The sequence below is a fragment of the Patella vulgata genome, chromosome 8 (assembly GCF_932274485.2).
Source record: "Patella vulgata chromosome 8, xgPatVulg1.2, whole genome shotgun sequence".
Classification (NCBI taxonomy): Eukaryota; Metazoa; Mollusca; class Gastropoda; family Patellidae; genus Patella; species Patella vulgata.
Window position 1 is genome coordinate 11,715,064 of NC_065886.2, and position 24,055 is coordinate 11,739,118.

At 34.6% G+C, this 24,055-nt stretch overlaps 1 protein-coding gene across 4 annotated transcripts in view; it reads right to left on the minus strand.

Annotated features, from left to right (window-relative positions):
• Window positions 1–24,055, minus strand: part of LOC126829886 (pleckstrin homology-like domain family B member 1) — a 204,918-nt gene that overhangs the window by 119,156 nt on the left and 61,707 nt on the right. For all 4 annotated transcript variants that reach the window (XM_056102682.1, XM_056102683.1, XM_056102681.1 and 1 more), the window contains one exon: window positions 6,748–6,870. In XM_056102682.1, the coding sequence (XP_055958657.1) occupies window positions 6,748–6,870 (123 nt within the window). The remainder of the gene's footprint in view (window positions 1–6,747; window positions 6,871–24,055) is intronic.

Here is a 24,055-nt window from a genome sequence, read left to right on the forward strand (position 1 = left end):
TGATGGTCAGGTCAGTTCTGAATGACTTTAACCCTTTATCAGCTGGAACATGTATTGACTACCCTGGTTCTTTGACAAAACTTAGAGAAAAGTGATACAATTCATAATTAGTACCGATACATGTATATCCCTAAATTGACAGACTGAAAATTACTGTTTTCTAAACCATCTCAAAACCCTTTGGTACAGTAGAACTGGTTCTTAAGGGAACCATGGCTCTTCATGTGACTCTGGAGCACTCGTTTCATTGGTCCAAGAGCAAAACGATTAAACACGCATTATGTGAAATTTAGATGAAGAGCTGGCCGTCTTTGCTATAATAGTTCAAAGTTCAAACATAGATAATGAAAAATGAATACATTGAAAATTTCATTCAAATTACTTTATTCTGTATTAATAGAACACAATTTTTATGGGAAACAATCACTGGTTTATTCTAAAAGCACGACGTTTCGACAAGTATCCTCTTATCGTTATCAAGCACAATGACCATAAGAGGATACTTGTCGAAACGTCGTGCTTTTAGAATAAACCAGTGATTGTTTCCCATAAAAATATTGTGTTCTATTAATGTGTTTTCCAATCGCTAAATGCCACTTAAAGATTACTTTATTCTGACTGAAGTTATAACTGTTTCAAGATTTAGCATAGATTGTTTATTATCTTAGCAATGGTACTTGACAACTGAAATTAAGTCTTGATTATCTATTTTATCATTAAATTTTAGATCTCGTGGGTGTTCAAATCCATTTAAATCTCAGCCATTCGATGATCTAGAGAGTTGATTATAGGCTTATCATGTTAATAAATATCTAAATAATAATTTATATCAGATTTGAAACCAGAAAAACGATCTGCAATAGGCAGATTTAACTCTTCTTACATAATGCACCTTCAAGTGGTTGAAATTTTATTAAAATAATTTTGTATTTCAAAAGTCTTCAATTTGTAGATGCATAATTTGTCAATACATGTATATACAAGGATATGATAAAATGAGAATTTTGCTGTTTTCCACATCCTCTGCAGATAGTATAAACAAGCCAATGGCACCTATATGTTTTAGGTAAAATCTTTTGGTGGGTCTCTTCTTAATCTGTGTGTGTGTGTGTGGGGGGGGGGGGATTATCTACCAGTGATATTTTGGTTTTGTTTTCTTAATTAAATGTTCAACAATAAAGTTAAATATATTTTAGCATGAAAAAAGACATGAAAAATTAGATATTGCTTGAAAAATAGAAATGGAGATTAGCAGCTTTAAATTTCCTTCCACTGCTAAAGACCCCTACATGTATGTGCAAGTGAATTATTGAAATAAAATTGAATCATATGTTAATCCAAAAATGACCTAGTTTGTGTCCAGTGGAGGTTAAATCCCTTTCTCTCTCTCTCTCTCTCTCTCCTTCTCTCTTTATCTCTCTCCCCCATTCTCTCACTCTTTCTCTCCACCCTCTACCACACTCTCTCTCTCCCTCTATGATGTGATGAAGTACATCCGGTCAATTTCTTGGTTAGTTAGGCATCCCATCAAAAACAAATTTCCTAGTCATAGATTTTTATCTACAGCTGGTGTAAACTGTTTTAAATTATAGACTATACTCATTCATGTCCGGCAGGGAATAATGAATCAAGTTTTTTACGACACAAACTTTTGTTGCAGCTCTATTTACAATACGATAATTCAATAGGAAAGGAATGAGGGGTACAAAAGGGATGAAGGATACAATGGGATGAAATTCATCTCGATAAAACCCCAACAACGCTTACTGTATAATCATCCGACATAATACAAACGCCAAAAATCTCTGAATAATTTGTCAAGATCTTTATCGCGATCTTATTACCCATGAATTTTCATGACTCTATTCAATGAAGATGAAGACAAAAGAGGTAAAATATTTCTTTACTGGCGGATAGAATATCATAGAAATATTTTTGTATTTAAAAAAAAAGAGAAATACTTGGATGGAAAAGAAGAAAAGAGCTTTGAATGTTTTCGAGTCTGTTTGTTTAGTGTGAGTATTATGCATGAGCATATTTTCCTGTCATATCTCAATGTTTTAAAGTGGTAAAAAAAGAATCTAGTTGTTGGATGTTGAGGGATTGGATGGTCGAATGGTTAGAGTTGTATCATAAGGTCTGTCATCGAGTCAATTGGTGTGGTTTCAATTCCCCGGTTGTATATGACAAGGAGGAGGGTCGCCTGTCCCACTGCTAAAGACCCCTAGTTTGTGTTGAGTTGATGTTAAACCAGATGTTAGAAAGGGAAAAAGAGGTCCACTCATCAACTTGATAACGGGCATACTTCAATACAGTGTACTATTAGGGAAATTTTGCCCGGACAGTGCCACTGCGGTCTACTCTTATAATACAACGAATTCCAACTGCCAAGGGATCTTTTACATGTACACCAATGTGTACACAGGACCTCGTTTTTTTTACCCATCCGAACGACTATACAGCTGTAGTGGTCAAGCCCTCCGTCCTGCACCACAGACAAGGGGAAACCACATCTGAAAATTCTGATGAACTTTCTCGGCCAACACTGGGATCGAGCACTTGGAATTTGGTGAAGAACACAATCCATGACCATATGCCTGTCTTCATGAAACAAGTAGGGAGGTAAATCCCATTTCATTTCATTTCAAATCATAAAGGGGATCACGTGGCTAAGTGGGAAAGACGCTGGCTCGATCCCTGCATTGGCCGAGAAAGTCCATCCAGATTTTCCAGCGAGGTTTCCCCTTGTCAGTGATGCAGGACGGAGGGCCTGACAAGGACAGCTGTCTAGTCGTCCGGATGGGACGAAAAACCAAGGTCCCGTGTACACATTGGCGTGCATGTAAAGGATCCCTTGGCAGTTGGAATTTATTGTAAGAGTAGGCTGTAGTGCCGCTGTCCGGGCAAAATTTCCCTCATAGCACACTGTATGGCATATGCCCGTCTTCATTAGCCCAGGTTAGAAGCAGAACAGTAGGACGTGAAACCCCATTTCATTTCATTTCAAATCATAAAATTATTTCTTTCACCTAAATGTCCTAATCAGCAACATGTCAATGTCTCTTTAAATGAGATATTTGTCTCACTAAATATTATGTTTGTATTTTTATGTGTTTTTTTGTTGAAGACGTAAAAGATTTCATTGATAAAATCATTCATATCAAATATTAATCTTTTTATTCAATATTGACTTAACTTATGATTTAAGTTTTTTATGTTTAATCTCTTGAATAAATAAAAACAGGTTATAAAATTCAATATCTATTTCACAACCCAGGTTCATGAGATAGAGAGAGGGGGGAAGAGAGATTATCTGAGAGAGATTATCTGAGAGAGAGAGAGAGAGAGAGATTAATGACAATCAACACAAACTAGGTAATTTTGGGACTAACATATGGTTCAATTTGTTTTTAAATAGTTCCCTAGCACAATGTTCAAAGGGAAAGTTTCTTATTCTTCATACTAATTTCTAACAAGAAATTGGGGATCACGTGGCTAAGTGGCTAAGATGCTAGCTCGCTAGCCTGGAGGTCGGGTGTTCGATCCCTGCATTGGCCGAGAAAGTTCATCCAGATTTTCCGGCGTGGTTATCCCTTGTCAGTGATGCAGGACGGAGGGGCTGACAAGGAAAGCTGTCTAGTCGTTCGGATGGGACGAAAAACCGAGGTCCCGTGTACACATTGGCGTGCACGTAAAAGATCCCTTGGCAGTTGGAATTCGATATAAGAGTAGGCCGTAGTGCCGCTGTCCGGTGGGTAAACAAATTCACACAGGAATTTGTCCTTCTGGGGGCCTCAACGCTCCAGTAGCCTACTAAATCTTAATTCTGGGTTTTAATTTATAATTTGTTATGAAGCATAGTTCTATTTTTATTCAAGTATTTTGTGACTTTGTTATAATATATAGGGTAGATACATTTTTTAAATATAGTATGGTAAAATTATTTTTTGGGTGGGCGACACTGAACACTTGACATTGGACTGTCAGCCTTCTCCGTAGAGCGGAGCGAAACCACTAAAGCAAATAGGCTCAAGAATTAACAAAATTACCTCTTGTCGCTATTTACTAGCCATTTGCTATCTTTCCTGTATGTAATCAGTATTTTTCAAGTGTTTCGCGCATGTTTGATCAGAAGCCATGCTATTATATAATCGTGTGTCTGATAAAACCTGTGACACGTGCTGGCATTTTATAGTTAACCATCCGAGGATACAAAAGTTATTTTAAGAATTTACTTTTTTTTTTTATCAAAACTACAAGAATTTATACAATTTGGGTCAAGAGAGAGAAAAACAATAAAATGCAAACGAACCATGTTTTGTCTGGCATAATTAGGTAATTTACTTGATACGGAAATACTTATTTGAAACTAGGGAAATGGTGTCGAATATTTTGAAAAGTATCATGAAGGCTGCTAATGGACTCTCGGTTAATGGATCCAGAATAGTAGGATGGTTAGTGCTAAATGATAAGGCCAGCTCAATTTTTGTGATTGGTCACAAAGTTTAAACAGGGCTAGCGCTACCGGTATGCCCAACCCTAACTCTAACCCTGGACTTAGCCCCAATGCTTACCCTAACCCTAACCTACAATCTCGCCAACAATCATGTGCCCTAACTTTATTTACATCTCAGCGACCTTGGCAAAATTTGAGCTGGCCTTAACAAATAGATTTAGCCATAGTAGGATGTCAAACCACATTTTATTTCAGTTAATGGACATTACTTGAGATTCAGCTAAATTTTTCAAGTTCTCTTGAGCGACTTAAGTTTAATTAGGATTAATGGTAAAATTCATTATAAAGAAAACCACATGCTTGAATGAGAAAGGCAAATGAATAGCCTTCAATCTTAACTAAACACAAGCACACTCAATAGACCACCATTTTCATCAAATTTTCGTTGTTAATAATAAATTTATAGTTCTCAGCTGTACTTTAACTTCAGGTTGGCATGTATATAAAAGAATCCTTGGCAGTTAAAATTCAATGAAAAGTAGGCAGATACGCCTGTTATCCAGTAGCGCTGGGTATTATGACCAGGTAGCAGAGGAAGATTATAGATTGTGAATAGTTGACCACAGGCAGGCAGCATGACAGACTGAAGGGCAGGTCTCTGATAAGTTATTTCTTAGATGCTGTTCCTTATTAAGTTCCCTAACCTGTGGGTCATTATTGTAAATATATTATTATTGTTTAAATATTGTTACAGAATATAAGATTATACCAAGAAGTGAACTGTTGAATTATTGTATGTTCAATCTTACACCCCCAACTAGATTGAACATACAACCCATCATCGAATGTTGGACTATAAGCAGGTCCATAAAGGGTGGCCGAATGGTTAGCATGTGCGAGTTGTATCATTAGGTCTGTCATTGAGTCATCTGGCGTGGCATGATTCCCCGGTTGTACATGACAAGGAGTAGGGTTGCCTGTCGAACCTCGTAGGTTTCTTCCAGGTCCTCCGGTTCCCTCCCACTACTAAAGACCCTTTGTAATAAAATTGAACCATATGTTAGTCCCAAAGTGACCTAGTTTGTGCTGACTGGACGTTAAACCCCATTTCTCTCTCTCTCTCTCCCTTTTTTTTAAACTTAAGCCCAATCTACTTCAAGATGCAGTGTCATTTTGAGTCATCTGTAATTCACGGGACAACAACTTTCCTAATAATACAACAGATAAGTAGATCAAAGTAAAAAAAAAAGGTTGAAACAAAACAGAACAATTAGCATTTAACTAAGCTACAGTCTAACAGACTATTTCTACTCGTAACCTGACCTATTTAGCTATGCGAGGTCATGAGGTTATGTATAAAGACTTGATTAATTGGTCGTTAAGATGTAGATTCTGTAGAATTGACCAAATCAACGCAGACAGACGTGAGAATGAAGAACAATGGCTGATCAAAGAGACTTAGGCTACCACAACAAAGATTACAGATGACTTTGTTCAACTTAAACATATAAATCATCTGATCTTATAAATTCTTCCGACAACTGGACCATGTCTTGTCATCCAAATAAACGATTAAACTCAATGGAGGATAATTTTGTTCGTGTAACTAGGTTAAAGATCTTACAACAGTTACAATGCAGTTTTCTCCAGATTTCAGTATCAGAAAAATATTTGTTTTTTTCAAAGGGGCATTATGGGAGATTAAATAAAAAGTTGACAGTTCTCGCTATAGTTAGAAAATACACAACGTAAATAGAATATGCTGAAAATTTCAGTCAAATTGCTCCACTCTGAATCGAGATATTAGCTTTTGAACTTTAGGCTGGCCTCGATCATTTCTAAATTCAGTACGATAAAAAAACAAAATCTTGATCATCCATTTTTACGTTTAATTATTTTTCAAAAAATGTATTCTAATCCGCTAAGTATTGCAGGCTAGCAAGGGTATCGAGAGTTGATTATGATCTGGATAAGTTAATTAATGTCTAATTAATAATTTAGATAACAGTTCAGACATAAAGAAAGACCTGCAATAGGCAGATTTAGCTCTTGCGTATTGTATGTTTAAGTTTTTGAATTAGTGCATTTTTTCACAAACCGGTAGGCTAAATATTAATGCGTCTCAAATTTCAGTTCAAACTGGTTTAAGTAGGGTAGATCTGTGACCAGTGTAAATCTTCATTTATCCCATTATTGTAAATCTACCTACAAGTAGTTGGTATTGGGAATCGGAAGGATAGTGCATGCTAAATTTAATACAACATGAAAATTAATCAAAGATTTGGTCTTACCTTGAAGAAAATTGAGGGGAGCACAAGATATCCGACAATTCGGCATGGCTTCTTTTATTTTCTGGGCTTCCTGTGGATGATTGAAGCGAAAATAGTTGGAACGTCCCAGAGTTACCATCGAGCCTGAAAAATACAAAGGAACATCAGTTTAAGTAGAATTAAAGGCATTTTTTTTGATAAACATGGCACCCTTTTGTATGCAAGATCTTTCTGATGTCTGTGTTTGGCTTAATAGGGAGTGAATATTTAAGTTAGTGCAGGGCCTATATTAAAACAAGGTTAATAACTCAGGCAGTTATTATCAGAAATCACTAAAAATCAATAGGCTTCTGCATCTCAATAATGTTAACAAGGTATGACAATTTGAAAAATATCAAAGAAGGGATGACAGCAACATACGACCACATGTCAATGTGGGCATATAAAAAGCATTATAGTACTATATTAATAGGGCAAGTATATAGGATCTCTGAATTAGAACTGCTAGCTTGCAAACATTTATCAAAGGGGCACCAGGAAATTTGGAGACAGCTAAATGTAGTACTCATAGCATATATACTACTTTTAGAATTACATGTACTGTAAATTAAATCATGGGTATAGCAATAGGGCTGGCAGAGAATATCGATATTGCTGATAACCATCGGTAAAGTGATTTGAAGATTGATACAGATTTAAAATATTGATAATTGCGCAATTATAGGTAATCACTTATAAGATGAAATCCATAAAAGATAAAGAGATAATCTGTATCACAGTATTCTTTACATCGCGTGCTTACACCTTCATGTAGCTCGATAAATAATTAAACAGTCATTAAACACATACACACTTTTTGATATTACAGCATAAACTCACTTATAATTCGTAATTCATATACAAATTATGAATGTTTTCAAAACATGTGTAAGTAAAAATACTTTGCCGATATTATCGATTATTGATCGGCGGTTGGTCGACGATTATCGATACATGAAACCAGTATCAATTGGCAGCCCTGCATAGTAAGAATTTCCACCAGGAGACTGTTTCAAATGTTGTTTTTTTTTCTCACCTGGATTAATCATGAAACCAATTATATCCAAATTTAATTTATTTTCTGACATGGTTTCCCCTTGTCAGAGGTGCAGGACGAAGGGCCTGACAAGGACAGCTGTCTAGTCATTCGGATGGGACAAAAAAAATCTGAGTTGCTGTGTATACATTGGCATGCACGTAAAAGATCCCTTGGCAGTTGGAAATGGATATCAGAGTAGACCATAGTGCCCGGGCAAAATTTCTCTCATATGCCCATCTTCATTAGCTCAATTGGAGCAGAACAGTAGGAGGTTAAACCCCATTTCATTTCCAAATTAATTTCTGTTTGTGTCAAATTGAATCAGAATGACACAGAATTCACCATATAGTTTCCTATTTCTGATGGAGTGGGAGACTGGACAATTGATTGTTTGTTTATTTACAGTAGATACAAGTTGATCTACTTTAAACAGTAGCCAATGTACATAAATATATACAGTAATTTGACCTGTCAATCAGAGCTGTTTATATTGTAATAAGACACCAGGAGTTATCTCCCTTCAATATGTCTAGTCTATCAGGTGCCCTTATCTTTACACATGACAATAAATTTATAAACACTGTAATTAATGTCAAATTACCATCTTTTAAAATTGGAAATGAATGATATATATATCTTTATATATCAAACCATAAAAATATGATATCTTTGAGGTCAAAAGGTCATTCAAAATACACACAAATCTTAAAATATTGAATAAGCATGTCTATGAAAAAAAATAGGATGGAATTTAAGGAATTTTACTTCGGTCAACAATATTTTGGACATTGTGAGACAAATAAATTGGGTAATTTGTTATTTCTATGGTACATGGGCAATACCATTTCTGAGAATTTTTCCTGAGCAGCGGTATTGCTGCCTACTCTTCAACGAATTTCGATTGTCAAGGATTGTTCGACAAGGATGTCACTGTATACAGAAATGACTTGTTTCTATGCAATAATCTGCCATTCTGCCTTTTTTATTTATCCGTCTCCAAAACATCCATAGTTAATCCAATAATATAAGTTTTCACTCTTTTAAAGATACATTATGGGGGATTAGATAAAGAGCTGGCAGTTCTCACTATAATAATTAAAAACTAGATAATGTAAAGGGAATTTGCTGAAAATTGCAGTCAAATTGTTCCACTCTGAACCGAGAATTTAGTGATTGAATTTTGGGCCTAGCCTCGATCATCATTACTAAAGTCGGCAAGATAAAAAAGATAGTCTCAATTATCCATTTTTTTATTTAATCATGAATGAGTGTTAAGCAGCAAATCAGATCCTAATCCAGTAAACATTGCAGGCTAGCAATGACATCGAGAGTTGATTATGGTCTGGATAAGTTAATTAATGTCTAATTAATAATTTAGATAACATTTCAGTCCTAAAGAAAGACCTGCAATTGGCAGATTTAGCTCTTCTTGCATAATGAATGTTTAATAAAACATAATAGGCCACAAAAAATTAAACCACAATTATGTGTAATCTAACCAATATGTGTTGGATAGGATCAAATAGGGGGATAATTTATTTATTTATTAATCTTGAAAATAATTCTCATTGACATGTTTATAGACCTTAACTATTCAATTAGTTCTCCCTAATAACCACCAGAGCAAATAAACTGCACATCAAAGAGGTGTAAATCTGCTACAGTTCAACTAGTTTATGTTTCACTGGATTATAATTCTGGTTAAAGGTGTTATGCTCATTCTCAAAACCAATTCAAGATTTTCTTGACAAGATCAAACTTTAGCAGCAATATCATGCAAGTTTAATTGCTTAAAGGAATATCAAATGAAAAATTCTTCATATCCATTCAGTTTTAAAAAGATATGATTAACTGAAAATTTTACACATTCTGAATCCTCTTTTGAATGGCCTGTTTTTAATCCGACTGAACCTAATACGTTAATGTTTTGAGAGGGGTTACTGAATTAAATGTTAAATAGTAAATTTAATTTCAATAAAGCAATAAAAAACTAGATATCGTCCGAGAATACAATCGTCCATGACAATCAGCAGCTTTGAAGATGCATTATATAAGATTTAGATAAAGAGCTGACAGTTCCCGATAAAATAGTTCAATGTGTTTTAAATATTTGATATCAGGAGCCCATATTTTCATGGTAAGATAACAACATCACCTTTGACTGGAATGGACCAATGGACCAATAATTCGTGTTTTTAAAGTCGAAGACTGTAGATGATACTGAGTTAGGAGTTTTATGCCTTTTAAGAAAATGAAATGAAAATGAAATGAAAATGAAAATGAGATTTAACATCCTACTGTTCTGTGCTCCGACTGGACTAATGAAGATGGGCATATGCCATACAGTTTGCTATGAGGGAAATTTTGTCCGGACAGTGGCACTGTGGCCTACTCTTATATCGCATTCCAACTGCCAAGAGATCTTTTATGTGCACGCCAATGTATACATGGGACCACGTCGGAAAATCCTGATGAACTTTCTCAGCCAATGGAGGGATCAAACACCCGATCTCCAGGCTAACAAGCCAGCGTCTTACCCACTTAGCCACCGTGGCTCCCTTTAAGAAGGTGACAAGACCAGTATCAATATTTAAATATAAAATAACACTCAATCTAGAAACCAATAGCAAACATGTTGATATGCCTTAGCTGAAATCTGCACTGATTTGACCTATGACCCCATGTACAGTGTTTATTGTAAAATATAAACTGCCCCCTGGCACATAAACACAACAAACAACCCCCTAAGGTCTCAGCCTTTCCATCTGATATTCATCAACACCAACCCAACTACTGACTGACTGACCACCATGTCCATCTTTCATCAATCAGGAGATAAATGACTTTAGCATGTTGCTGACCAGTCCACTGATTGCCAATCAACAGACCCCCCTCACTGGTCAGTTGTCTCATAAAACTAATTCAATTAAAATGTCATTTGATGAGCAGAAAAAGAAACATAATTCCTGGTTCCTGCAACCAGCTATATCCTGCCACTGGTTTCTACTTGGCATTCCAGACAACGCTAATTACCAGTTAGACCCCAACAGAATAGAGAGAGGTAGGAGGGAACAAATGGGATTTAACGCCTACCCAACAAAATCTAAGTCATTCTGGGACTAACACATACAATTGTATTTCAATAATTCGCATGTGCATAGGTATTTTTAGCTGTGGGATGAAACAAGAGGACCTGGAGAAAAGCCATAAAGTTTGACACACAACCCTAATCCTTGTCACGTACAAGCTTGAGATCAAAACCATGCCACTTGACTCAATAAAATACCTTATGATCTAAAACATGAACAATACACACCCCTCAACACAAACTAGGTCATTTCGGGACTAATATATGGTTCAATTTTATTTCAATAATTCGCTTGCGCATAGGGGTCTTTAGCAGTGGGAGGAAACTGGAGAAAACCCAAGAAGTTGGACAGGCGACCCTACTCCTTGTCACGTAAACCTGGGGGAATCGAAACCACACCAGTTGACTTGAACACTGACCTTATGATACAATGCGCATGCGCTAACCATTTGGCCATCCATCCACCCATTTTAAGAAAACAAGATCAAAATTCAATCAGATTTAAAAGGAGCCAATCCAACTGAAATCTATAGGTGGCACTGGCTTGTTTATATCCTTTACAGAGGATGTCAAATATTGCATAATCAATCATATCTTTGTAAATACTGAATGGAATTGATCCATTGCTTCTAGAGATTCAATTCTCATGACAATGTAGTTTGCAAGCGACTCAAAATCTTTCACATGAGGATAAGTGTCTTTCAGAATTACCTATCTTTATTACACCAGTCGTGGAGCAGAACAGTAGGACGTTAAACTCCATTTCATTTCATTTCTTTCCGAATTGGTCCGAGAGAAGTTTTATGTTTTGTATTTATCAGTGTCTATTAGGGAATGAAGTAGGGGGGAATATTAACTAGAGTATCACTATAACTAAAACAACATGTATATTTAACCAAATAAATAAACATGTATAATATACTATGATATATACTTTATAAACAAACAGCATGCTGTACTATAAGATGATATACTTTATAAACAAACAGCTGTATGCTGTACTATAAGTCATGGAGAGTGCCGGCTGACCAAATCACCAACAGATTGCTACACCAATAGATGTAAACACAGAATTTCAGACTCATCTAAAGACTTGATGCCATGCACATCAATTAGTTAATAATATGAATATGTGATTTTTTTTTTCAATAAATGTTTCTTGAGGGAGCTAATTACAGTTCAGAGTGTTTTGTAGTTCGTAGGACTGTCAAGTTGTATGGTTGTGGATCATATGCATATACGGGATCTCGTTTTTTTGTCCCTTCCGAACGACTAGTCAGTTGTCCTTGTCAGGCCCTCCGTCCTGCAATACTAAGAAGGGGGAAACCACATCGGAAAATCCTGATGAACTTTCTCGACCAATGCATAACAGAATCTGATCCAGTACATTCTAGTCAAGAGTCTGGTGACCGATCAACTACTAGAGAAGTCCAGGAATAAAGTCATAAATCAAAGAATTCCATAAAAACTGTTTGTGTTTTCAGTCTCCCCAAACGCTCAGCCTATACAAAAAGAACTCAAGCTGGTAGTGTACATGTAAAATGTCAGTTTATTCTATTAAATGTCTGAAACATGAATATTCCAATTGGCAACAATTAATAGTTACCCTAACTTCATGTTCCTTCGCTCAACAACAAGTAGAACGTTAAACCCCCATTGGGCTTAATTTAGACTAAAACAGTCCAGACACATCACAAGTTTCTCATTCAAGATGTAATCGAAGACATATTAACGAAGGTATATTATTCCATTCATTATAACAACATCTAATTATTAACTTACTGAATGAAATAACTCCTATCATGTTACATCAACCTGCAGGAGTTAATTAGAGTTAATCACCCTTGATTAACATGAAATAAGAAGTTGTTATATTCAACAGTAATTATAGATAATTAACAACATAGTCTAAATAACTCATACAATTACCCTATTTAGTGTCTTAACTAGCCCATTCTCCGTGGGTGTGGAGAAAGGGGTCAGAGCATGTGATTACCTCCATGCCATGCAGCCAAAGGATGAAAATAAAATTTAAGTTTTATGAAATTATATCGCTGTTAAATTCGATGTTCAGTTTAATGCTTGAAACTGCCCTATTTAATTTGAATAAAAAGTTGAATTCATCTGTTCTTACAAATCCAGTAGGTACACAGATCTTTCGGCCTGTCCAGCATCTGCTACCCTTTTAACGGAGTGTTGACGTTTCTCCTTCGATTTTCCAGTTAAATTTAAAATGTCTTACTTTCTTATATATCGGACTACTAGGCCCTGTACTCGAGACTTGTCAGAATAGGGGCACATACAAATCAAGGAGGAAGTGGCCCCAATTAAATAATATGCTGTCTGGGCAGAACCCACATCACAGCACCCGGCTGTATTCGGCATTAGTTTGGTAGTCCAGAAAAGTAAGAAGTTAAAATTTCCAGACAAGTTTTATTGTTGTTATGTGTGGTGGGTGGGGTACTCCTGTACCTACTATTAACAGGCCCAGTCTAATTGCTGTATGGGTAAAAGTTCCCTCATAGTAAATTGCAGAAAAGTAGAAAGTCAATCCCAATTTCATTGCCAAAACAACTCAAAGAGCACAGAATGCTGACTTGTCTTATTGCTATTGTGTGTGGTGAGTTCCTCCTGTACTTACTATTAGCATGGACCTTATAATGCATTCTAAGGTCCATGCTATTAGTATTAGACTCGACACAGTTTCTGACTTCTATTCTGGCAAGTAGCCCAGGCAACAATAATACCAGTACTCATATTGTTTATAGCTATTTCTGATGAAAGAATGAGAATTATAAGGTTGATTGGTTGTAAGGTACGATAGAAGTATTGGTTTATTCCTGGAGTAATATTAGATCTAAGTATGTAGGTATAATAAAACTGATATAAATTTATAGATGGCAAGATAACTCCTACCGGTACTAAAATAAACGGAGGCAGACCACCAAAATAAACTCTTATCTACTTTTACTTCTCATTCAGTTTTCATCAACCTCTGCTCTTTTTCATCAACCTCAGCTCTTTTTACTTTCATCTTTCTATAAAGATTTCATGATAACATCAAGTAGAAGACAATTATTCTGTTTGTAACTCCACCTTATTTCATTTAGTGTATCGGTGTGTCAAAAAAATAAAACATCTTTGTTTATTGTAATTTTGGTCCAGACAGCAGCATTTTCGTCTAGTCAGGGGGTTCGATGGCCGAATGGTTAGCACGTGCGCGGTGTATCATAAGGTCTGTCATTGAGTCGACTGGCGTGGTTTTCGATTTCCCGGTTGTACGTGGCAAGGAGTAGGGTTGCCTGTCCAACCTCGTGGGTTTTCTCTGGCTCCTCCGGTTTTCTCCCACTGCTAAAGACCCCTACGCGCAAGCAAATTATTGAAAGAAAATTGAACCATATTTTTGTTCCGAAATGACCTTGTTTGTGTCGAGTGGAAGTTAAATTCCATTTCTCTCTTTCTTTCCACCTAGTCTTCATGGAAGTTGGGACATCCTGGGTATTGAGACAGCAACCTTACCATGGTTGCTGACATGTCAAGGGACAGACAATCTCTGTGTTATTGGTTATCAACATGAGTCTAATGTTAATGATCACACACAAAAACTAACTAGACCAAAACACAGACATTGTAAGACATAAAAGTAAAAAAAAATCTTAAGTGGATTAAGAAGTAGGGTTGACATCAAATCAGCAGTAAAAACTATAGGCAAAGTGAATGAACTGGAGTGGATTTAGAAGTGAGATTGATATGGCCGAAATCGACAAACAAAACCGCAGTTCATAAACCCAAAATAATCCAAATTGTACACTATCCTCCTCTAAATCCCAATACCCTGACCACCAGGAAAAGTTCATCTATATGCTGCCAATGTGACCTATGAAAACAAGCGTCAAAGATTCTTAGTGTTGCTTTTTGTTTTTAGAATAAATGCAAGTTAATACCTCACTAAAACACAATAAATGCAATTCAAATTCAACAAATTTCAAAATGCTTGGCTCAAACTGATCTAACCCTTGCTTCCATGATCTGCCCGAGTTCATCCCTGATGGATCAAATGACGTGAATTGATGTGAGGAGTAAATTAAATTATTTCAACTATTGTGAAAGAAACAGTTAATCAGAAGTACCAGAGGTTAAAAGAGTTCACACACCATTAGACAAGTGTTATTAGTACCTAAAGATCTAACCAATGTGTAGACAAGTTTCGTCAATCGTCAGGTAAAGTAGAGACTGGTAGACTATAATCATAGTACAATATGTAACATAAATATTTATGTCTCGGATGGACAAGTGGAATGCTTTGAGCATTAAGTATGAACATACCCTTATCCTGTAATCTCATGAACAGAAATATTCACCACCCCTATCCTGGAATCACATTTTCGATATATTTACCACCCTTATCCTAGAATATCATGAACAGATATATTTACTACTCCTATCCTGGAATCTCATTTCCAATATATTTACCACCCTTATCCTGGAATCTCATTTCCAATATATTTACCACCCTTATCCTGGAATCTCATGAACCGATATATTTACCACTTTTATCCTGAAATCTAATGAACAAATATATTTACCACCCTTATCCTGAAATCTCATTTTCGATATATTTACCACCCTTATCCTGGAATCTTATTTCCGATATATTTACTAGTCTTATAAAACTTGATTGATAAATTAACATAGGGAATAAAATAGATTTATAAATCTGAAATAACTGAAAAATGAAATGAGTGAAAATTTGCCTTATGGTCAAATTTTGAAGTGGAAGCCCTGCCTATCATTTTAGCAGGATTGCTTATAAATAGCACTATAGAATTAACTATACAAGTGTATTGACTTTTTAAAATAAAGGATTACAAATGATATCTAAATGATAATGTCTAATTTGCTATTGAAATATTCATAATATTAATTGTGATGCTTAATTTTTGATAGAGATCTGAACTAGACTATCTGCATCCATTTCCTCCTTCAATGATATACATGAATATGGGACCTCTGTTTTACTTCCCACTGAACCCCTGCGGCACCCCTAGTAGAACTGAGGATCACAAAGTACATATCTTCACCAAAGTGTAAAAGTTTTGAAATTTTTTCTAACATTGACGCCCCGTAAGATCATTGTTTATATCTAGAACTTTGATAAACGACAACAAAATGGTGTTAGAATTATTTGTAAATACTAAATCATGTTCCATGCACGTGTAAATCACATACTTAACAAAACATATTTAGTGTGCGCACACGTTTTTTTGGTATTTTTTATGAGATGAACAATTTGGATAATGGAGTCTAAAGATGAGAAGAATTTGACACATCTGTGTAAAAATCTCGTACATCTGATATCCCTACACATGTTTACTATATCCACTCGTACATACATGTGCACATACATTCACGTGTTGAATGTTGTAGGAATAAAAACGTGTGCATGTACACAGAGTACAAGCAGGTATTATTTATGTTTACATAGTAAATAAAGGAAGGGAATATTAAATGTTATCATCTGATACTATAATATAATTCACCTGTCCTCATTATTCACACAATATTTTAAAACATCCTTTTATCAACAGGGAAGAATTTGTGAAAGTTTTTACAAATTTATAGAGACTAGAAAATAATGATGTTTTAAGTTTTAACATTTAAAGATACATTGAGCAAGAGCTAAATCTGTCTATTGCAGGTCTTTCTTTAGGCCTGAAATGTTATCTAAATTATTAATTAGACATTAATTAACCTATCCAGACCATAATCAACTCTAGATGGCATCGCTAGCCTGCGATCTTTAGTGGATTATGAGCCGATTTACTGCATAACTTTCCTTCACGATTTAATGATTAAATGGATAATCGAGACTTTGCTGTTTATCGTACTGACTTTAGTAATGATGATCGAGGCTAGGCTGAAATTTCAGTCGCTTAGTTCTCGGTTCATAGTGGATCAATTTGAATGACATTTTCAGCAAATTGCCTTTACATTATTTAGTTTGTAACTATTATAGTGAGAACTGCCAACTCGTTATCAAATTTCCCATAATGTATCTTTAGGTAAAATTTGTATTATTATTCCCATCAAATTTCGTAACTTTACTTGTACAATATAATTATATCTTAAGATTTCATATTTTAAGCAGAATTTTGATTTTTAGATGAAGGAAATGGGGTTTAACATCCTACTTTTCTGCACCAACTGGGCTAATGAAGAAGTGAATGCAAAATGCATTGTGTGATATGAATGAAATTTTACCTAGACAGCAGCGCTACAGCCTTCCCGGATTTTAAATTTCTTAACTGTTAAGGGCTCTTTTAGGTGCATGCCATTGTATACATAGAACCTCGATTTTCCGTCCCAACTAAAAGACTATACACTGTTCCTTGCTAGGCCCCTATTCCTGCATCACTGACAAAGGGGAAACACATCAGAAAATCCAGAAGAATTTTTTCTGCCAAAACCAGGATCAAACCCAGTATCTCAAGGAGACACCTCAGCCCTCATTTTGATTATTATGTACATACATTACTAGTACATTATCACTGAACTACTAAAATGACAAAGCTTTTTGTGGATAAAACGACTGGCACTGTTTTAGACATAATTAAAAATATCGGAGAAAATGAGTGACACCAGAAGAATTGTGGTTAACAAAGCATAAATTTGTTCCTGACATTGTCTGTGACAGGTTCCATAATTTCAGGCTCGCGCTTTCTAGTTTTATTATCAAATACATTTTAGTTATTAACTCATTATATAAATTCTTTACGGATGTCGGAAAGGGGAGGAATGTTTCAGCGCAATACTATGGTCATTTTGAGATTAAAACTGTAATTTTGGGAGGGTAGGGGAGGGAATTCTCTTCATCGGTACCAAACTGCCAATGGTTCTTTAACATGTAGGTCCCATCTGAACGACTAGACTATACTTAAAAGCCCCCGTAGGCGCTATATACCCTTGACAAGTGGGGTGGGCGTGAAAAATCCTGCTGCACGTCAGGTTTCAAACCCACGATATTTTAGACAATATCATCCTGCTCTTACCGCTAGACTACTTTGAACCCAATGAATGTCAGACATACAGGCGTGCACACATAAAACACACATGCTAAATATATAATACAATGATAACCTTCTTTTGTTTTCTTTTTTCTCCGAGTCCACATGTCGCTAAACATTGTTTATATCACAATATTCCTAGACAATAATCCACATTTATTCCGCGTTAAACTTCGTTTTACTTCACTCGTTTATATATCACAATCTATATCTTAGTACATAAACTCCCATACCAACAAGTTCAACCATGTGATTTCCAGTTGACTTCATCAAGTTCTCATCACAAACAAATTCTTCACAAGAAGAGAAGGAGTAGCTTCATAAAGTTCTGATCACAAACAAATTCTTCACAAGAAGAGAAGTACTTGTCTAGAGAACGTGCTAGTGCTAGTTCAACACGTTCAACAACCGTACGTCTAGAACAATCTTGTAGTCTCCGATTAGCTTCGTCAAGTTCCGGTCACAAATAAACTATCCACAAAAAGAGAAGGAGAGAGTGCTACCCCCACATTTAAAAATTAATTTAACTCTATTATTTGAATCTAGACCTATTTTGCAAATACAAGAGCCAATGATATGTAACTGCCCAATAGGACATAGAACAAACAGTACACAAATACAGGCACAGACAACCCAACGTCAGTTTTAATGTTCAGGTTATTTTATTAGTACCTGCCACAATATTCTAATTCCTCTTGGAATGATTATTTCACTTGATAGATTCCTGTTCTTTCTAAAATCAGATTTCTATCTTATAGACCACAATCTTATAATTCCTTGACTCCAAGAATTTATTCCAATCTGAGCTTTCGTCTTTACTCTCTGATAGAATACTCCACTTTAAACATAATGTTTAGAGATGCTCTCCGTTACATACCATGAATCTTATTAATCCAAATTTAACACTTAAAAATACTTCCGCTTTTAACATCTGTTGTAAGTGTTACAAGGACTGCTCATGTTCTTGGAATCTTTGAAGAAAAGAAAAATCTCATCTCATCAACTAAAATAATATTTCCTGATCATGTCTGACTTTATAATTAGACACAATAGAATTCTTGTTTCCATTTCAACATTTCTCCAAGTTTCGTAATATCTATTCCAGAAATGTGAAAGAATTAAAGTACCATGAAAACAATATGAATAAGGATGTTGAATAGATTATACCAACTGATAAAAATAGTGATTTCCTCTCTTTTTAAAACGGTGTTTCAATGAGAACAATTACTCGTGATTAATAATTGCATCCTGTCAATTATCTGGTTCCTCTCCTGTTTAATCACATGGAGAATGATACTTGATTCTCTAATAACCGGAATAAATGAATCTGATCTTGATTGTATCGATAATCTTTAAAACAATCAAGACATTAATGTATCAATCTTTGAACCGTGTCTATTTCAAAATCATTCAACATTTAAGAATCGTCTGAAGTCAATTAATTATTCTGCATATGTCCAATTTTAACAACCTTATCGATAATCTTTTAATCTAGTGACAATTCCATATTCAAAGACCAACCTCTGACGCCAATGAATTATTCTGCATATGTCTGATTTTAATCATATCATTGATAATTCTAACCATTCCAAAATCATTGAACAATTACAGATGGTCTAAAGTCAATATATTCTTCGGTGTCTGTCCGATTCTAATCATCTCACCAAATCAACAATATCCAACAGTTGATCAAACCAATATTTACACTTCATGAAATCCACAGCATCTGATCTCCACATTCATGATAATATTCCATAATCTCGTCTTCAGAGGTCAAAGGTCACATATGATCTCCAAAGTCAAGATTTTATTCGATAATCTCAGAGGTCAAAGGTTAATTGTGATCCTATAGAATGGTTATTATATGATTTCTCATCACAGCACACAGATAATCAAGATTACAATCTCTCTTTGGTGATTACTCGAATCATATATCTGATTGTCTTCCAGTCTCTTGAATTGCTGATGCTTTGTTTACTTAATCCAACTTAATCCCCACAAATGTCATAGGAATATTGAATAATAACTTGTGACTTTCCTCATTTAAAGTTGTGTCCAGTATTGTCTCAGCTTATTATTTGTAAATAAATAAATGTCTAGAATGTTTATATCTTTAAGTATTTTCCTTGTTTCTTGATTTCTAACAAACAAATAAACTATCAGAATGTTTACATCTCTGAGTATATCTTATAATAACTTGTTCTGTACAATTTCCTAATAAATACAAAAAAATAATAACTTGGATCTAGAAATTTCCTACATAAAATCTCAATTTTTGCTGAATTTGTCCATTGGATTGTGTAAATTTTCTACCAAACTTAGTAATTTGACCATGGATTAAAAAAAACGTTTTATATCTCTGAGTATTTCTAACAAACAATTGATAGCTTCCTATATTAAACAAATCTAATCTAAAAGTTCCCGATATAAATGATAATAATATTATGTCCATTTATATAACGCTAAATCGACAAAATGTGCTCGTAGCGCATACGAAAACTATATACAAAAGTTCATTGGGTCTTAGTTTTTTGTCAATTTCTGTAATGAATTTTGAAAATCTGAATTTACATGTAGCTAAATCTGTCCAATCAAACTTGTATATTGACCACTGGTTATTATTGTCTGTGATTAATTTATATTTTTATCTGAACAGAATATTACTTAAAATGTCAAATGGACTTAGTTCTGTTAAATATTGGTGTAGAAGTTAGAATATGGAGTATTCATCACTGAATTAAAGTTTAGAATGGATGTATCTCACTGTATAAATTATTTAAATGTTTTCTGAGTAAAAGAAGTTTATCAAGTGCTGTCAAAACTAATTAACTGAACGTTGTAATGAGGTAGAGCACCAGTTACAAGTTCTAAGATGTGCAATTAAGAATGTTACCTGTAAAATTGGTTTTAGGATCAATCAATGAGATGCACAGATAATACTTAATAACAGAAATATCCAATGGTCAGATTCAGCAAAATTTAACACTCGTTTCAAATATACAGACAAAATTTATATGATTAAAACATTCTTTAAAATTACATAGAAAAACATTTACACATATTCAAAACTGTCTAAATACTAACTTTAATACAAAGTCGGAAATACCAGTTTCTACACCAATATTTCACAAAATTGAGATCCCGACAAATTCTACACAAATATTTCACAAAACTAAGATCCTGGGAAATTTCTACACTAATAGTAATAGTTCACAAAACTAAAAACCTGGTGAATTCAGCACAAATGTGACTGTTTAACTAATATTCCTGCATAAAGAAACTACACGCAGTCATTGAACATTATACTTGTATTAGTAGCTTACATCAACTGTGAATCTAATGGAACCAGCATCTGTTTGAGACTAGTCTGCTAGCAGAAAAACATCTCAAAGATCATGTTTGTAATAACGGTGCCAATGTTCTCAGGTAATCATTGAAAGGTACACTACGTATATTCTAACTGCTTCTCATACTCGTTAACTATATATATATATATGTATGTATAACTCAGGTAATACGACATACACAATCAACCTCTCAAACTATATTAATATTCTCCCACAAAACTCTTAACTTAAACCTCATGTACCGGCCTTCATGGGAAACTAATACTTCTAGTAGATGTACACTTCATCACCGTACATATCATAGACTCAACAATACATTCACCACAACAAACCAGAATTTCTGAAATCTCACAATAAATATTGTGTACATATATGCATGTCTAGAACACCTGATATCACTTCAAACTCAAAATTCATTTACTGGCCCTGACAGGAAACTAATACATCCGATATCAGACTTAACACAACATTCACTTTTATAAATCCACCTTCAGTTCTATAGCTCACAAACAGAACTTCTGAAATCTCACAATATAGCTAGTATGAAGTAGCACCTGTCTATCATAAAATAAACATTCTAGAACACCCCATACCACTTCTCGTGTATTTAGAAAGTATAAATTTTATAAACCCAACTTCAATAACTGTCTAGCTAACAATATCCAAATGATCACACACACATCAACAACAAATAAAATATTGGCAAACCCAAGTTGTTTCTCTTAAATGTCAGTCGTTATCCTGTTATCACATGTTATAAATGATGCACCAGTATGCATGTTTTATTGCTTACATATTCATCCATTATCTGTTATATTTACCGTGGAGCTAGGATATTATTATAGGAAATAGTATATCATGTACATGATGGTCTATTCAATCTGACAGTACACCTGTGTATACATGTACCTGGAATAACATGAAATTGACACAAATGGGTTGCAACGCATACAATAATGTAATATGAATGTATATAAATTGATTTACATTCAATCGTTTCTGTTTTTTCTGTAATTTCTAATCAGTTAGGTTCGGGGAAATACGCCAGTATTCTCAATCGAATTTCAATCTCTAACATCCGGTTATTCCAGTCTACGCCGATAGTATTTATTGGGCATGCTCTCCAGATAAGAATATAGCGTCACCGTTTGACATGACTTGTGGAATATGCCTAGCCTCGTTTATAGAGACCCTTATTACCAATTGTAAAATGTTTATTTTGTCTTAAATATTGGACATCAGAAGGCCATCTTTTCCCGGTAAGATCACAACATCAATGTTGATTTAAACCGACAAATAAATCATGTTTTCAATGTCGAAGATTTTGGATGATATTGAGTTAGAGACTAGTAGCAATATTATAATTGATCCATAAAAACTATAGATGTTTATAAAAACCAATCATATCCATGTTATGGTCATCTATAAACTTATTCAATCTTACAAATCTCCACATTTCTCAAATATAAACAATGTATGAAACTCTGGTTTCTCAAATTGGTTCGCTATCAAAAACACATTTGTTTACAGTTACGTTCTAGAGAAATCAACAATGGGAATTATTTATGAATGTTGCATGTAGTAGAACATAAACAGCTTAAACTGTTAGTATTTCTAAATTAAAAGGAGGCAAGGCGCTAACTCAATATTACCCACAGTCTTCGACATTTTCAAACAAGACTTATTGGTCAATTTAAATCAACATTGATGTTGTTATCTAACAGTGAAAAGATGGGCTTCTGATATCCAATATTTAAGACATTTGTAATGAAGCGACTTGATGAACAAGGCTAAACATATCCCACAGGATAATACTACCGGTGTTGACTGGAATAACCAGATGCCAAAGACTGCCATTTAATTTGGAGTGTTTGCGTATTTCGTTGAAGCGATTGAATGTAAATCGGTTTATATACCTTCATCTTACATTATTATATGTGTTGCGACCCATTCTTGTCCATTTCTATGTGCCAAAGAAAAGAGATTTAGCTCTTTTAATGTACATATTCAACAAAGATTAAAGGCTGAATAATGACCACAAATTATTCTGGCATGCACATAGACTTATTGTCGCTTTAAGACAAACCCCATTCATTTAAAACTTGAGAAGAAACTTTCTAAATTTGTTTTAAAATTCAACAAACTTGCAGATTTTCAGATAGTCTATGATCAATTCTGTTTTAATGTATTTGCTCTTTGAAGTTCTGGTTCCAAAAAGTCTCTGATTAATTCTGTTATTATATGTACTGTATATACTTTCAGGTTTTAGGAGCATTGGTTCCAAGTGAACCAGGTTTCTTGTCTAAGAATACCAGCCATACTTCAAACGCAAACTAATTATCTCACCTTATAAATACAGAGAGCCAGATATGCAAAATAATTTCAGTCTCCAAAAACATTCCTGGAAGTTCTAATGATGTATTAAATTAGGCGCTAATACTGTATAGACTGTCCTGTCTGTTTAATATAAACAGTATATCCAGTGTTGATGGACATGGGTCATTATATTCTATGATAACCCACAGCTCTGCAAGGGCATTATGAATCCTATTGCACACTTTCCAGACTACTGGTCTAATGTAGACAAAGACAAACCCCTAATCAACACTTAATCAATTCAGGCTTAATTCTACCTCAGAAAATTCTGAGAATTAAAATTATTCTATCCCAGAAAATTCTGAGAATTAATTTCCATTCTATCCCAGAAAAATGTAATGTGTTTTCTACCTTAGAAAATTCTGAGAATTAAAAT